General features: G+C 55.6%; 1 protein-coding gene across 1 annotated transcript in view; it reads right to left on the reverse strand.

Annotated features, from left to right (window-relative positions):
- MDGA2 (MAM domain containing glycosylphosphatidylinositol anchor 2) overlaps positions 1–13,805 on the reverse strand; it is a 382,087-nt gene extending 368,282 nt beyond the window's left edge. The window contains exon 1 of the mRNA XM_069783014.1: positions 13,670–13,805. Coding sequence (XP_069639115.1) covers positions 13,670–13,742 — 73 coding nt within the window. The 5' untranslated portion in view covers positions 13,743–13,805. The remainder of the gene's footprint in view (positions 1–13,669) is intronic.
- Positions 13,806–16,237: the final 2,432 nt, after the last annotated feature.

Here is a 16,237-nt window from a genome sequence, read left to right on the forward strand (position 1 = left end):
TGGGGCTGCAGACGTGCCCCTTGTAAACAGCTCTACAAACAATTTTGTATTGGCAGCCTCGCCTATGTGCAGAGGAAAAAGTGAGGCTGTGCTAAATTTTGAGGGGAGACTGCAGGAAAGTGGCTGATTGATATACAAAGTTCTCTTTTGCACTATTTGGCAGGGATGTGGGGGAAAGAGGAAAAAAAAATGGGGAAGTGGGAAACAGCCCTAGCTGGCAACCGAAATAACGAGCCATCTAAATGGCAGCTGGGTGTATGGGATGCTGTCAGCTGCACGAAATGGTGATGTCTCTCTCAGGTCTGCATCTTACCCCTCTGCCAGAGGAGGGACGGCATGAGGCTTGCAAGGGAAGGAGGACTTTGCCCCATCATTTGAGAAGACTGAACGCCAGGGCAAAACTTGTTCTAAAACAGCTACTGTGGCAACACTCCCTTGTTGCTTTGGCCCTTGCAGTGTAATCCTGCCAAAACTGCTTTATTGCGTTATATTCCATCAATATAATGCTAAGCAAAAAGAAAAAAAGAAAGCAATCCAACACCCAGAAGAGCAGAGTAACTTCACCTTCAGGAAAAACAGCTATTAATCAGGTGGGCAGCCTAATGCAGCATCCAGTTCCTCCAGCTCCTTCCAGCAGGAAATATTCATTTATTTGCTAATTCATAATCCGGGCCCCTGAGCCCTAAATTGTAATGACCTTCAAGTTTTTAGCTCAGGGTGAAGCTGGAAGCTGCTGGTGGCATGCCTGGGATGGGAGGCGACATGATGGAAGGGGATGGTTTGATGGAGGACGGGTAGCGGCACAGGGATGCGGTGGGGGCACAGGAGGGAACCACCACCATCCTCCCCCTCTTCTTGCCTTTCTCCTGCCCCTCGCTCACACGCTCTTCCCTTTTCCAGCACAAAGAACCACCAAGAGCCGGCAGGTTGCACAGCTGGGATGGTAAGGATCCTTTTTTTTTGATTCTTTGGGAAAGCCTGGAGTTTCTCAGGTATCCAGCTACTTTTTTTATTAAATACTATTGTTAACAGCACAAAAAATTTTCTTAGAAAAGGGGTCACATTACAAGATAAAGGGACTATTAAGGCAGGAGAGGCTGGATAAAGTGTGTGCATTGTTGTTATAAACATTATCTCAATGACTTTTTATTTAATCAGTTCATCAGATTGGCTCATCCTTCTCCGAACGGTTGGGTTATTCTAATTACAGAATGCAAATCACCCCAGTTCTCTCCACCGCGTTACTCCCACCAAGCACATTTCAACAGCCAGCACTCGTTCCAGCACCCATCATGCTGCGAGCATATTCACAAGGATTTTCAGTTTCACAGCGGTACACTAAGATGCCAGATTTTCAAAGGAAAAAAACCTGTACTTGAAGTACCACTGCACATGCCTCGTTCACACAGGCGAGGACCTGCTCCCTGCAGGAGCCCTCCGAGCTGCTCCGAGATGTGCCACCTCCATCAGGTTCGTGAGGAGTTATCATCCCACCTCAACCAGTCCCAGCATGGTGAGCTGGGAACACAAACCAGACTTTTCTTTCCAAGCATGGGACGAGAGTCAAAGCGTTGGTCTGCCCTGTTTGCTCATGTTCTCCCATGCTCAGAGGAGGGTCTGCTCTTCCCCGGGGAGATGCTCAGAGCACTTTGCCACTCCGAGGAAGGGGACAATATAGAGACATGGCCCAGGAACACGGAGACTGGATGGGGAAAGCCAAAGACAGGCTGGAGAAATGGGCTGACAAAAAAATCCTGAATTTCGGTACGGACAAATAAAAAGTCCTGCAGCTGGGAGGAAACAACCCCATGTGGCAGGACAGGCTGAGAATGCGTCTCTACCGAAAAGGTTTTGGTGCACTGCTGCAGGGATGAAAGCCAGCCATGTCCTGGGCTGTATTCGCAAAAACACAGGCAGCAGGTCGAGTGGCAACCAGTCCAGAGAAAAGACAGTGAAGACACTCATTGCTATCATCACACACCCAGTGGACGGTCATAGAGAAGACAAAGCCGGTGCCTTCACGGAGGTGCGCAGCAAAATGACAAGTAGCCAACAGGCACAAGATGCAGGAAGGGAACTTGTTCCTGGGTGCAAGGCACAACATTTTCACAAGGGGTTTGGTCAAACGCTGGGAGAAGGACCCAGGGGGTTGTGGGTGCAACAGCTGCAGAGATGTTCAAAACTGGACCAGGCAAGGCCCTGGGCAGCCCATCCCAACAGTGGGGTTGGACCAGAGACCTCCCGAGCCCCCTTCCACCATAAATGATGCTCTTGTGGTGCAATACTTGGAAGTGCATGCCCCCTGCACACACCAGCTACCGTACAACACGATGCTAATGAAATGCTAAGGCCAGTATTTCCGAAGAGTTTGAGCAGGAGCAAACTAGTGTGTAAATGATCAAGCAATTGAAAAGAATGGCTTCAACTGCCAAATGATTGCAATTGTGCTCAGTGAACATACAATCTTAATCCCTGTAATAAAGACAGCGACCACACGACACTGCGGAAGGAACACTGGAGCTGAATTTTTATTCCCCAGAAGTAGGTTATTGTACAACTGTGTCAAGGTAGCTCCACAAACCATCACCAGCATAACAGCAAGGGATGACTTTGGGAAAGGGAAAAAACTAACATGAGCACAACTCCATGGTGATCTAATCACAGCAGCTCAAAACAGTGAGACGGTCAGCAGACCTTACCTGGAAGCCTGTCAGGCTTCCATTAGACCAAAAAGATTTTCAAAAAGCAGACACGGACCAGTGGAAGAAGCTACACAACATGGAAATCCGAGTCTCCATCCCAGCAGGGTCAGACTCTTCTGGTGGATGGAAGGAAGTTATTTAACCTCTATGGAGGCGGAGACCCTTGCGACACAGAGGCAGTAGAAGTAACTTCTCAAAACACAAATAAGAGGTACCTAAAGTCAACATCATTTCTATAAGCTTCCTCCCAGACTGCTTGAGGAGGACTGCAAAGCACGGTAGCTCCAGTAACATCTCATTATGCTACATCATCTCCCTCGTATGGAAAATACTTTCAAGTTCAGCGTTCCCCAAGGCACAAATATTCATAAAACAAGAACGGCCCCCACAAGGTTTAACTCCAGTTCAAGAAATGAGACAGGAACCCAGAATATTAATCCACATATTAATAGCAACACCGGCTGCACGTACCTGCGAGTACGAACGCGCCTTGCCCCGCACGCGGATGGAGCAGGCGCAGCTCCTGTCGACTCCTTGACTGGAATTAAGCATCACAGTGCATCCCGCTAAAATGGGAGGATGACTGACTGCTTGTCGGTTGGCTTGATATAAAGCTTTTATCTCCCTGCCTCTTTGATCCCTATCTCGCAAATCCATAGGCCACCAGGCAGAATTAGTGAGTGAAACGATGTAAGGAGTAAAAGTCCCAGCAGTTTCACGTTCCAGATGACGGTGCAGCTTTTCTGGCTGTCTCCAGAGAACTGAAGGCTCCCGGGTCGGCGCATCAAGGACAGTTAGCTTTTACCTTCGCCAAACCAGAAAAGCTTGCTTTAAAACGGACGCCAGTGCTGCCTAACAAGACCCTTAGCATAAGGTCGCTGGATCCAGACTCTCCCACGGCTCAGGGAAGATGACGGAGATGCTAAAAGCCATAAGAGGCTCTCAGTAAGGAGCACACAGACAGCACGTATCCACCTGTCCTCGCAGGGCATCTCTGCCGGTGACGGAGAAGCACCGACGTTGCTCGGTGACTGCGGGCAGCCTCAACCCAGCAGCCGGCAGGCTCCCCAGCTCTTCTTACCAGCACACCACCAAAGCTCCTCTCACCTTTCCAAAGTCCTCCCAACCAGCACCGAAAGGCAAAGTCTCACTGGCCACAAGTACCATTTAGCATATAATTACGGCCCTGATAATCAGCATGCTAAATGCTGCCCTCTCCTCCGGTCCTTCTGGTGGTCCCAGTGACTCTGTAATTCCCACCTGGTGGGTACAATCTACAAAACCATTTTTCTCAATCATGGGGAAAACAAATTATTTAAAAAATCACAAGTCGTAAAGAAAACTGGTCATTTTAATATTTTTTTACGGAAACCACGCTTTTCTAGGAAGCTAAAGACTCATTAATTTAACTACACCACCCAAGTTATTTCCGTGCAGCGCAGACACGACAAAGCAAGGCATCGACTAGCAGCAGCCACGTGCGAACCAGCTCCAACCGACACCTCACCAAAGCACCAGTGCCATTACTAACATGCCCCATTTCAGTGAGATGGCAGCAGCAACACCAAGTTTCGTGCAACCACGCACCGACCGTCGGGATACAGCCACTCCGGGCTCCCGCGCTTGCTACACAGCCTGTGTACGGCCACGCCAAAGCCACAGGCAGCTCACACCTAAACCCACGGCCACGGGTGAGCTCACAGCACCTGCGGTTCATCTTTCTGCATGCTTATTGCAGCATGATTACCACCTCACAAGCTGCAGGAACCATCCTTGATGGGGCTGGGTGCAATGGAAAAGCAGGATGATTTAGGAGCCCACCCTCTTGCACGGTGCAGAGGGGTACACGATGCTGTAGCGTGTTGGGGTACACGTCAGGTACAGGCCATGTGGGAAGAGCAAAGTGCTTGACAGAGGCATCTCAACACAATTTCATGGCCCACCCCTCTTCCCCAAACATTCAAACGCTGAAGTATTGTGCAGCCACATGCATTTGTTAATAAAGAAGTGCGTTGTGAGCTGAAAATCATTACAAATGTCCCACAGTCCTGCTAACAAGGACCAGCCCAACGTGTGACAAAAGCATCCAAAGATGAAATCCAAAATGTGCCATCGGTGAACTCTTGAACACTGAGGCGTCCCTTGTCATTCAAACAGCCCTCAAGAGCCCGTTACCGTGTCCCGACATGGGATGCTTGGATGTTTGGGGTGCCCGTGCCAATCCACAGTCTGGGATGTACCGGCTCCAGAGCCATCCCACAGCAAGCGGGACACAGAAAAGGCTTCGGCAGGAGCTGAGGAGGCTCGGACCTGTATCTGATGGGCATTTTTATTTCATCATGAAATACTAGCGTTTTATGGGCCCAGAGCTGTCTGTGTCTCCAGTCCAGGGACACCGCAGGGTCCCAGTGCTGGGTGCCAGGCAGACCTGGGGGACCTTCGGTGGGGCCTCCCACAGGGTGGGTGCTGGGACGGAGGTTCTTCATTGCTGGCTCTTTGAAGAGCACTGCAAAGACTAGAGGAGATCTAAAAAGCACAATAAAGGCAGCAGCAGAGTGTTTTCTTCACCCTAAAATTACAGCTATCTTCTTGAATTATTCCTTCAGGAAAAATTGCCGGGTGCCACCAGCACCACCCAGCAGCCTGGTGAAAGCCACGGGAGCAGCGCTGGGGCTGGAGGATCACACCATGTCGCATCCTTCGCTCCCCGGCTGGGTGTTGCATTGCCCTCCCCGCTCCACCATTCCCACCCCCATTTCCCTTCGCTCCTCCGGTGGCACTTACCACTTCTGTTAAACGAGAGAAAATATTACTGCTAGCGTGGATTTGTACTGCTAACAGGCTAAAGAGAGAAGTGCATGTTGAAACACAGCTTGCACTTGCTTGCCTAGAAATTCCAGCCTTGGATTTTATTTTTTTTTTTAAATAATGATCTTTTCATACTTGAAATCAATCTTGGATGAAATGTGAAAGGGGCCAGAGAAGAAAAGGGGCCAAGGAAAGGATGCGGCTCTTCCCAAAGCCATGGCCGTGCCATGTGGCATGCCTCTGAAGAGCTCTACTGACATGGGAGGAAGGTTTTCCCACCCCGCTGCAGCCCCTTGCCATGCCATTAAGAGGGGACATGGCCTCCCCAACCCCCTGTGCCTGGCACCCTCCTCCACCCACTTCTTCATGCCCCAAGGACATGCTGCAGCAGCTCCTGGTTGCTTCTGCCCCAGCCCTGGCCCCGGCAGCCTCTCAGCTCCCCGGCTTCAAGACACCGATGCTTATCCGCTCTGCAGAGACTGCATCTTCCAGGGCAGTCTTACAGCACGTGAGAGATAACCAGCTATTCCGTCGAGACACAAAAAACACATTTCCAAGTTACAAAACGACGCTCAGGGGATTTCTCCATTTGCTGGTGCCACGAAGCCTGACCAGGTGGCTCCGGCAGAGCAGGCAGCACTCGGTGAGAATCTGCCCAGCCACTACATCTCGGAGCGTGGCATCCCTCGGCTGCAACGCCTCCAGAGCCCCCCCAGAGCCCCGTTCCCAGGTTACCTGGGCACCGCTCTCATTTTGAAGCCAGTGGGACTTGGGCACGTTGGCGCTCAGGGGCCACCTGCCAAAAACCTGGCTGTGAACTCCCGAGCAGCACCTACCACGGCTGGAAGAAGGCGTGTGCTATACCCACCAGAAAGCCCATGGAAAGCGACACAGCAGGCATTACACGCAAGCAGAGGGGTGGAAGGGACCTTTAGGTCCCTTGATCCCATCTCCTCCTCCCTTCCCATGCTGAGAGTTACCTACCGACGCATTTCATACGCTGCGCTCTGAAGGGTATGTGGTGTTTTAATCAGGTATTCATGTATTAATGACATAACTAAAGTCCAGACCATTTGCTAAGTAACATATATTACTCCAATCACTGCTTTGATATATTAAAAACAGATTGTTTCCTGGAGTTTGAGGCCAGTAGAGACAGTGGGTCTCATCTGGGCTGACCTCCCACATAACCATGAGACAGAGATTTCCCTTAGCAATCCCCACCTGGATCAAGCTCGCCAATTTAAGAAGCAACATTTGATTGTATATCAAAGACGTTCAACATCAGGGAGTCCAGCACATCTCTCGGTGAGCTGCTCCAACAGCTAATTACCCCAGCTGTTAAAAAACCTCATCTTTATTTCCACTGCGGGCTTTGATAACTTCAAATGATTGCTGTTGGCTCCTCTAACACCTTAGGTGGTTGCTTGGAGCTAGCTCTTCACCACTGCCTGCCTCTTCCTTCCTGAGATAATTATAATATACATTGATCTCCCTTTTTAACTACCTCAGTCAGTCTTAACCACCTTAACGCATGGATCTCCTCTAGTCCCTCCTCATAAGACCTGTTTTCCAGATCACAAACCTCCCTGGTACCCAAATATGCTGGCAACAAAAAATCGGAGCAAACAGACGTCAAAATCAAGCTAAAAGCTGCCAAGAGTAACATGGGCCTGTAAGGACATTCAAGGCAACCACTCAGTCCTTCAAGCTTTCAGGGTTGCAAGAAGCACTCACAGAAGGAGGTATCTCCCAGGCTGCGGCACCGGACCGCTCCTGGACAGCCACCGTGTCTTGAAAGAAAGTCCTCCTTCTAGAAGAGCCAGGCTTCAAAATCTGTCTGAGAATAGCAAAACGACTTCCCTCCATTTTCGGCTATATTTAGCGAGGCCATTATTTATGGAGATGGCAGGAAATAATTCAGCCGGATCCAGACATAACTCGAAATTGGAAAGAGGTGCTATAAAAAGATAAACCAAAGGACCTAACGGGGAGCCAGTCGTGGGGACTCGGTGTGGCTACAAGGGAGGGCTCATCCAGCGGTGATGGAGCGGCACCACTACGAACGCCCAACACCGGCACCGGGTCAGACCCGGGTCGTGGGGACTGATGGAGCTGCCTTCCCTCGGACAGCCGCTCTCAAAAACCCCTTTCTCCAAACAAAGAGTCTTTTCCAGGTTTAAGAAACAACTTACGGCCCTGAGCCCGAGTCAGGGAGAGTGACGGCGTCCTGGCACTGGCAGGGGGATGCAGGGAGCATCCTCCCCGCTTGCATTTTCTTCCCGCGTGGCCCGTGTCTGTGTGCCTCCCATCCAAAAGGGGTTTTTTCCACTGGAAGAAGGGCTATACTGCAGAAGACCCAGTGCCCTACAAGAGTATACATATATATACATGCATATATAGGCTGGCACTGCATTGTGTGCAGGGAGCAGATCATCCCTTCACCGAAGGATGTCCCAGAAAATATTTGAGGAGGGTGGAAGACAGAACTGAGCTTTAATCATTCATCTGTTTCCTTCCTCTCCAGCACTTATCTGACTGATTCTAATTAAACTGGATTTTGCTCTTCTGAGCCAGGAGAGCTGTTATTTTATTTGTTTAAAGACTGTTTCCTTGCCACCAGATTTCCTCCGAATCTCCCTCACGCAGAGTCAAAGGCAACATTTTGACCAGAGACACACAGAGCACCAGCTGCTCCCGGGAGGATGAGATGTGCCGCGACACCGTCCAGCACAGCACGGAGGCAACTCGCTGCATGCCAGGAGGATCGCTTTGAGCTGTCACGCACGTCCCGGGACACGTGAAACCTGATGGAAGTTTCCGCATCGATTCAGCAGACCTCGAGTCAGGTTTAATCTCCGTTGCTGAGCTTCTCCCGCACTTTCACTATTGAGCATTTTTACAATTTGACTCTATCTGCACCCTTTGACCGCACGCTGTCGCACCCCAGGGCAAAACCAGCCCCCCCGAATGCACAGACCAGCACGCCCGGACACCAGACTCCCTCGCTCCCACGATGCCGGGTGCTGCCCGGCCCCTTACCTGCGGCACAACTAAGAACCACGGGAGCAGAGTCAATCCCAATCCCTTGGCGGTCCGTAAGAGGCACGACGGCTGCTTCCCGGCCTCTGCACGCTCCCGGGTTTGGCTGCTGAAGCTGAAGTTCACCTCAGACCACTGCTGAAATCCCAATGTAAACATCTGCGGCGTGAGAGGGAGGAGGAGATCCCTCCCCGGGGCTCAGTTAAGAGTTAAAGCTCTCGGTGATCAGTTGGCTCCTGCAAAACCTCCCGGAGCTGGCGGCGGAGGAGCACACAGCTGCTCAGAAACACCAGCCCCTGCGGCACCGCATAATTCCTCCCCTGTTCCCGGGACCGCCGCGCTTCCCTCGCACAATATCCCAAATTGTGCAGGGTTAAACTGGCCCACACAACGTCCGCATTCACACCCAGCCGAGGCGAGCAGCGCCGCGGAAATAAATACCCTCCGTCCCCCTGCCACCGCGGTGACATCTGGGACCAGCGATCCAAAGGCTGCCCTCGCCGGCAGAAACGGGCAACCGGCCTTTCTAACGGGGAAACTGCTCTTTCTCAGAGTGTTTTTGGTTTTTTCTCCCCCCCCCTCCCTTCTTTCATCCTTCCAATCCACTTGTTTGACCAGGGCAAGCGCTAGGGAAAGGCCAGGTCACCAGCGGCACGCAGAGACTTTCAGCTCCGAAGCCAGCAGTCATTAATCCCCCCGGGGAGCTGAGTGTACCACAAAATAATCATCATCATTATAAAGAGGCAGCCGGAGGCGATGGAAGATCTTTCCTGACACCGGGTGGCCCTGCTCCACCTCCCCCGGGATACGAAGCGCTTCAGCAGACCCTGCTCAAGCTGCTACCTGGGGTGGAAGGGGTTTGGGTTCCCCATTTCCAAACCTGCTTCTTTATAAAACACACCACTGCAATAAAAATTAAGTCCGTTGGATAACATTTTATGCTTGGCACGAGGAACAAGGGCAACCTCTCTGACATTTAATACAATAAATACCTACGCTTCCACGTTACTTTGCGCCAGCAACGAAAAGCCTGGTTGTTCCCTTGGCCGTGGTCGCTTCTCCCAACATTTTGCACGCGGAGTCCCACAGCCCGATTTGGTGCAGAGCCTCAGGGAGACTCTGGCATGTCTGAGCACAGTGGATACTCGTTACATTTGTGATCACTGGCTTTCAGCAGGCATTTAGAGCCGTCCTAACATTATCCGCATCTGCAGGTGGGATGTTCAGTGCTTTTCTTTGTAGGAGTTAGTATCCAACACAGTGGGGGGGTACACAGAGGGATGAATTTTGCATGCAAACACTTTTCCCTACGACATACCTGGTGTTTACATACACGAAAAACTTGTTCTCAGTAGCTGCCCTGCTTATTTCCAGCTGAAGTCATGGGAAAATAACTGAAAAGCTCTGCAAGAAGTAGGTAAAACATGCCCCGGTGGCCCCGGGGAAGCCGTGTCACGGAGGGGGCTGCTCCGGGTGCTGAGGGGGCTGCACCCCTTTCCCGTGTGGACACCCCATGGGTGCAGCAACACCTCACCCAGCAGGTACCGCGGCTGCTCCCAGTTACTCTGGCGACTCGTGTCTTTTGGAAACAGCTTCCCAGAGCCAGAAAGTGTCGGCTTTAACACCGGAGCAAGCGCCTGAACCCCAGGTCCCCAGCGAGACCCCCCCTGGCCAGTCACAAAAATCTGTTCTCCACTCTCACAAAACTCCCACATTTTGATAAGCTGCCGCTTATCTGCTTAAAAACACTCCATGCCCATGTTGGCCTTCTCATTTAGCCATTTCTTCTCTTGCAACTTGCGGTTCGGTGAAAGGATAACCATCATGTTGTGAATACCTACATTTTCTGCTTTATTAACAGTGCAAGTCATGCATAATTTAGAGAGGAGGAAAAGTGCATACAGCACTTGAGTTTTTTCTAGATTCTTTCGCCAAAAAAAACAAGCTGGGCAAAGCAGAGCTGAGGAACTGTACATCTTGCCGGGGATTTTAGGAGCTCTGCTCTCCCCCCATCCCCTGAAGATGCAGCGTGAGGCACAGGGCAGGGGACGGTGGGCAGCGGGCAGACCTGCGCCTGTCCTGGCTCCATCACTGACCCGCTCTTCAGCCTCGGGAAACTGTTCTCAGTGCCGTGCCTCAGTTCCCCCTTAGGTTCAGCTGTACGAGCAACTGACTTTTTAATCACTGCTTTACTATTCAGAAGCAACAGAGGAAAGTTAACGGTGAGATGTACAGCCAGACATCACGGGACATTAATTTGCTTTTTTGTGCGAGCTAGGAATAAGCACACGTGGACCACTTATTTTGCATTTAAGGGCACCAAAACAGCTCTCGAGTGCTGCTGTTCTGGGTGGACATGCACGCTGCCACGGCAGGCACTGTGCCGGCACAGGGCAGAGCTGAGCGGTCCTTCTCTGCACCTCCTGCAGCGTCGGAGACGAGCATCGGCGGCAGGCAGTGCCGGAGAGCAGGCAGGTGGAGCTTGGGCAACGCACATCACGAGCGAGACCCCAGCCCGGGGACACGGGTCCTGCTGCGGATGAGACACAACCTCAACGGGAGGAACCGGAGAGAAGTCGGAGCGGCAGAAGGCGCCTGAGCGATGGGTCTGAGTGACCGGCAAAGCAGCAAGTTTTCCGTGCAGGGCTGGAGAGGGCGGCAGGGCTCGGGGAGGACGGCCAGACACCGTACCACGCTCCTTCGCTTCGCGAAGTGGAGCGACTCCCCGAGCCTTCCTTACGGAGGAGGCTGCCGGGGCTCTGCCTGCTCACAGAAGGGACGCCGGCATTGCAGGTTGTCGGCACAAAAGCAGGGAACAAGCGGGTTCACTCAGCAAGACATCTTCCTAACGGCACCAGGCTTGGAAGCAGAGCTGTGAGGATCTTGAAATCTTCAGTAAGGGACAAAAAAAGTTGTTCGAATCCCACAAACTTATTTTTCCAAAGCAACAAGCACTAAGCAGGCTGCCTCTCCCAGGCTGGGGCTCGCTTTTGCTAATGTAACTCAGGGCACTACTTTCAAAACCTCCTTTCTCAAAATAGCTCTAGCACACCGAGCAGGCTCTTCAAGGCGCTCCAGGCTGCCGGGAGACATACCCTGGGCTTGGCTTTTTTTTTGGCAGAGCACTGTCTGCTTTCTCAAACTGACCTTTGGGAGTCAATGAAGAAACACAGATTCACATGAAACAGGTTTCAAATATAGTGCAGCCACATACGACTGACTTCACACCACTCCCCCCGCCGCACTCTCACCAGCCCTTCACCCGTCGTCCTTAACCTAAATAAGGCGTTACATTTTACAGGATGAAAACGCATCATTGCCAAACAAAAGTCTTACTACAAATCTGCATGTGACATCGCCCGTGCATCGATGCTGGCGTTCAGTCTAGGGCAAGAGCTCCCTTTCCTGTAGGCCCCCACAAAACACGCTCTGCCTGAACAAGCCCTCTCCTATTCACGACAGCAGTTGCTATTCCAGCGCATCCAACAATATGTGCCTGTGTGTCGAGGAAGGCAGAGAGCCCCGGCGCTGCCGGTGCTGAGATCTGCACGTTAGTGATCCAGCCGCTGCGAGCAGAACCCCTCAGACATTTTCAATTACACTGAAATTTTGCAAAATTTAAAGAAAAAAGGGGGGGGGGGGGGAAGCGCATCTCTAGCTGGGGCTGCCTCGTTAGTGAGAAGCAAATATTTTAGTGCCGAAACAGGCGCAGGGGCTCGAAGGAGCAGATGTCAAACGAAGCATTTACTGGCAAATTCACGAAGTCTCCTCAACACCGACTACCAGAGCCAACGCTCCCCGCAGGACCGCACCGCCACCGAACCCAGCCGCGACGCTTACATAACCCCCCGCCACCGGGCCAGGACCGGGGGCATCACCGGGACTGGGGCATCATCACCGGGAGTGGGGCATCACCGGGACCGGGGCATCATCACCGGGAGTGGGGCATCACCGGGACCGGGGCATCATCACTGGGAGTGGGGCATCATCACTGGGAGTGGGGCATCACCAGGAGTGGGGCATCATCACTGGGAGTGGGGCATCATCACTGGGAGTGGGGCATCACTGGGGCTGGGGCGTCATCGCCAGGACCAGGGCATCACCGGGGCCGGGGCATCACCGGGACTAGGGCATCATCACCAGGACTGGGGCATCACTGGGACCAGGGACATCATTACCGGTGCATCACCGGGACTGGGGCATCATCACTGGGGCATCACCGGGGCCGGGCATCAGCGGGACCGGGACATCATCACTGGGACTGGGGCAGCACCGGGACTGGGACATCATCACTGGGGCATCACCGGGGCCGGGGCATCATCACCGGGACATCATCACCAGGGCCGGGGCATCACCAGGGCATCACCGGAGCCGGGGCCAGCGCACCGGGCAGCATCCTTTCTGCACAGCACCGCGGTCCGGTGGGTTCTCCCCTCTGCTCAGCTCCGGGCTCCGCCGAAACGGGGCCAACTTGGGGATGGTGGCGGCGTGGGGGGGGGGGAAGCAACCAGACCCGCGGCCCCAGCACCGGACCCCACGCAACCGCCCGGGCCCCGAGCGCTAAAAGCGGGGAGGGGGGGGGGGATGCCGCCGGCTCTCAGCTCCGCGCAGCGCTCCGCGTCCCGCTCCGCGGCGGCGATTTGCAAGTCACTGCCTTCGGGGGGGGCGGACACACGGTTCCGCGGGGCTCTCCCCTGCGCGGAGCCGCCCTCGGCCGCGGAGACTGCGCGCCCCCGGCGGAGCACCGCGAAGTTTGCGGCTCGCCCCCCACCCCTCGCTCCGCGGCCGCGGGCGGGCGGCAGCGACGCTGCTAACAAGTGAAACGGCCCCCTCACACCTACACACGCACCCGAGGAGGCTCCGCGGGCGCGGAAAAACCCCCTGGCGGCTGCGACCACCCGCTCCGGGACCGGCCCGGAGCCCCCCCCCGGGGGTTTTCACCGGGCAATGTCAGCGTCTCATGGCAACGGCGCTGCCTCCGCCGGCTTCCGCGGAGCCCCGCCGCCCCCGCGGGATGTGTGTGTGTATTGGGGGGGGGAGGATGGACGACACACACATATACCCCCCCCCCCGCCCTCCCGCCCCGGCGACAAGGTCACGCCGCGCCCCGGACTCACCGTACACCCCTTGGCCGGAGCTGCCCTCCAGCAGAACCGTCAGCAGCCCCAGCAGCCCGATCGCTACATCCATCTTCACGTGAGCATCCACATATCCAGCCCGGAGCCGGGGCGGGGAGGGGGGGAAAGGGAGGGGGGGGAGGAAGGAAAGAAGCCGGGGAAGGGAAGGGAAGGGGGGGGGAAGGCAGCGCAGAGCCCGCCGGAGCTCCGCGCTCCGCTGCGGCCGAGCCGCGCACGCCCGCGCAAGGCAGGGCGGCGGGGGCAAGGCGGCGGGCACCGCTCCGGTCCTCCCTCCTCCTCCTCCTCCTCCTCCTCCTCCTCCTCCTCCGCCTCCTCCTCCTCTTCTTCCTCCTCCTCCTCCTCCTGCGCAGCGGGCGGCGCGGAGAGGCGCGGAGAAGCGCGGAGCCCCCCCTTTCAGAACGGCAGCCCCCTCAAAGCTCCGGCAGCCGCCGCCGCCGCCGCCGCTTTTTCTTCTTCTTGCCGGGGCCGCCGAGAGCTGCGCGGGGCCTCCGCAGCCTCCCGCGCCCCGCGGCCATCAGATGCCATCGCAGCGCCGCGACCCCCGCATGATGCGCGGGGACCCCCCCCCCCTCCTCCTCCCCGCGCTGGTGCGGAGGTGGCGTGGGTGGGAGCCGCGGAGGTGGGTCTTGCTTTAGGTGCGGGGGGGGGGGGGGGCGGTTTTTAGCGCGCCTGCGGAGCGGCCGCGGAGCCCATGGCGGGGTTTTTGGGGGGGGGGGGTTGTTGGTGGGTAGGGGGGTGGTCTTGCCTCCGCCGCGGCGGGTGGGTGCGTGTGCGCTGGGTGCGAGCGGGTGAGTGTGAATGGAGGGCGGCGGTGTGCCGTCACGTTGTGCTATACGTGCCGGCGAGCGGAGCCGGGGAGCCGCAGCCCGGCGACGTCAAAGCTGCGTGGCTGGCTGCTGCGCGCCTTCCTCCGCCTCCTCCTCCTCTTCCTCCTCCTCCTCCGCCGCCGCCGCCGCCGCCGCCTCCTGCCGTGTCCCCGCGGCTCCCTTCCAGCGAGCCGGGAGCCGCCGGGCTCCGCTGGGAACCGGGTTTCCGCGGTGCGGTGCGGTGCGTTCCGCGGGTGCGCCCCGCAGGAGGCGGGTTTGCGGGGTGCGGACGGTGCGGGGCGCCCTGGGTCCGCGCTGGGTCCGAGCTCCGGTCCCGGTTGCCGGAGGGGAGAGAGTCGGGGAAAAAGGAGAGGGGGGGTTCTGGCCCGTCCGCGGGCGTGGGGCTTCCCTGAGGGGACTCTGAGCCTGCTGTCCCCTCGTTGTGTGTCCTGTCCCCCCCCCAAATCCACTCCGCTGCCTCTCTGCCCGGTGCTGGGGGGGGGACGGGGACAGCGGGGTTCGTGTTCTGCCTTTCCCCAGCCAAGACTGACTAAGCACGCTGTGCTTGCTTAAGGTTGAGCGCGCCAGGGCGTGGGGCTAAGGACAGTCACCAGCCTCGGGGGGGGTCCCAGGCCCTGGTGTGACAAGAGGTGACACAAGGGAGGGGGCACAAAGGGGACAAGCTGCTCCGTGAGTCTGGCAGGCAGCAATGTGGCTAAGCATGCCCCGCTGCTGGGTTTTCAACTGGTCATTCCCCCCCTTCGGCGGTGGTTGGCCTTCACCAAGTATCTGAGATACCTCACCGGCTCCCAGCACCTTCCCAGGCTGCCTGATGTCCGTACAGTTTGGGGTCCCATGGGATTTGTGCTGGTGAAGGTCTCTTGCCTCCAATTTACCAGAGCAAACTAAGGACTTGTTGGGAAGCGACTGCCCCTATCCTCTCCCCTTCTTGCTTGGTTCCCGCGAGCGATTGCACCAAAACCGTGCGTGCCTTGGACACAGTTGCATTCAGCTTCCTCCTCCGCCTGCATCAATCAGGGATTAGTGCTCAAGGCCAGGACAAAGCGACGTGCTCTGGAAGAAGCAATTGCGCTGTCAGGGTTTCTTGTGACCCCACTGGCATGAGGCGGGACACCGTTAACAAGGCTTGGACTCATCTAGCGCTGTTGAGTGCTCTCCTGGCCACTGGTGGCAGGGGCTGAGCTCCTCAGTGCTGCCCTTCTGAGATGATCCAATGCATCGCTCTCTTGAGCTTCCATCCCCAAAGGGCTCAGAGCCATCCAATTCATCATTTGGAAAACCACTGATGCATGCAAGGGGCCAAATTCAGTTCTTGCTGGGGCTGCTCCCTCTTCCCGACCTGGTAAGAAAGTTGGAGGTGGAAGGAGGGATGGGCGCAGCGCTTCTCTGGGCAAGCCCCATGCCCACAGAGCGCAGGCTGGCACTCAGCACTGGCTGGAGCCCATCACCGACCCGCTGCCAGCTGGAGCCTGTGAGGATGGTGCTGAGATTGCACTGTAAATGCGCTCAAAATATTGTGCCCCCACCCCGCCAGAGACACGCTGTTCGGCGCCAGATACTCTCGCTGCCTCTGGAGCGAAGGTTTGATGCGTTCCCAGAACTGAGCCTGTCTGCAACCATTTTCCCACAGGAAATCAGGTCAGTGGGGGATCGGGGAAGGTTTTCTCTGCTGGTTGAAGCTTGGGAAGCCTTGCAGAGATCCATGCTGGTATATGGACGC

This window comes from Haliaeetus albicilla, chromosome 5, assembly GCF_947461875.1.
Source record: "Haliaeetus albicilla chromosome 5, bHalAlb1.1, whole genome shotgun sequence".
Lineage (NCBI taxonomy): Eukaryota > Metazoa > Chordata > Aves > Accipitriformes > Accipitridae > Haliaeetus > Haliaeetus albicilla.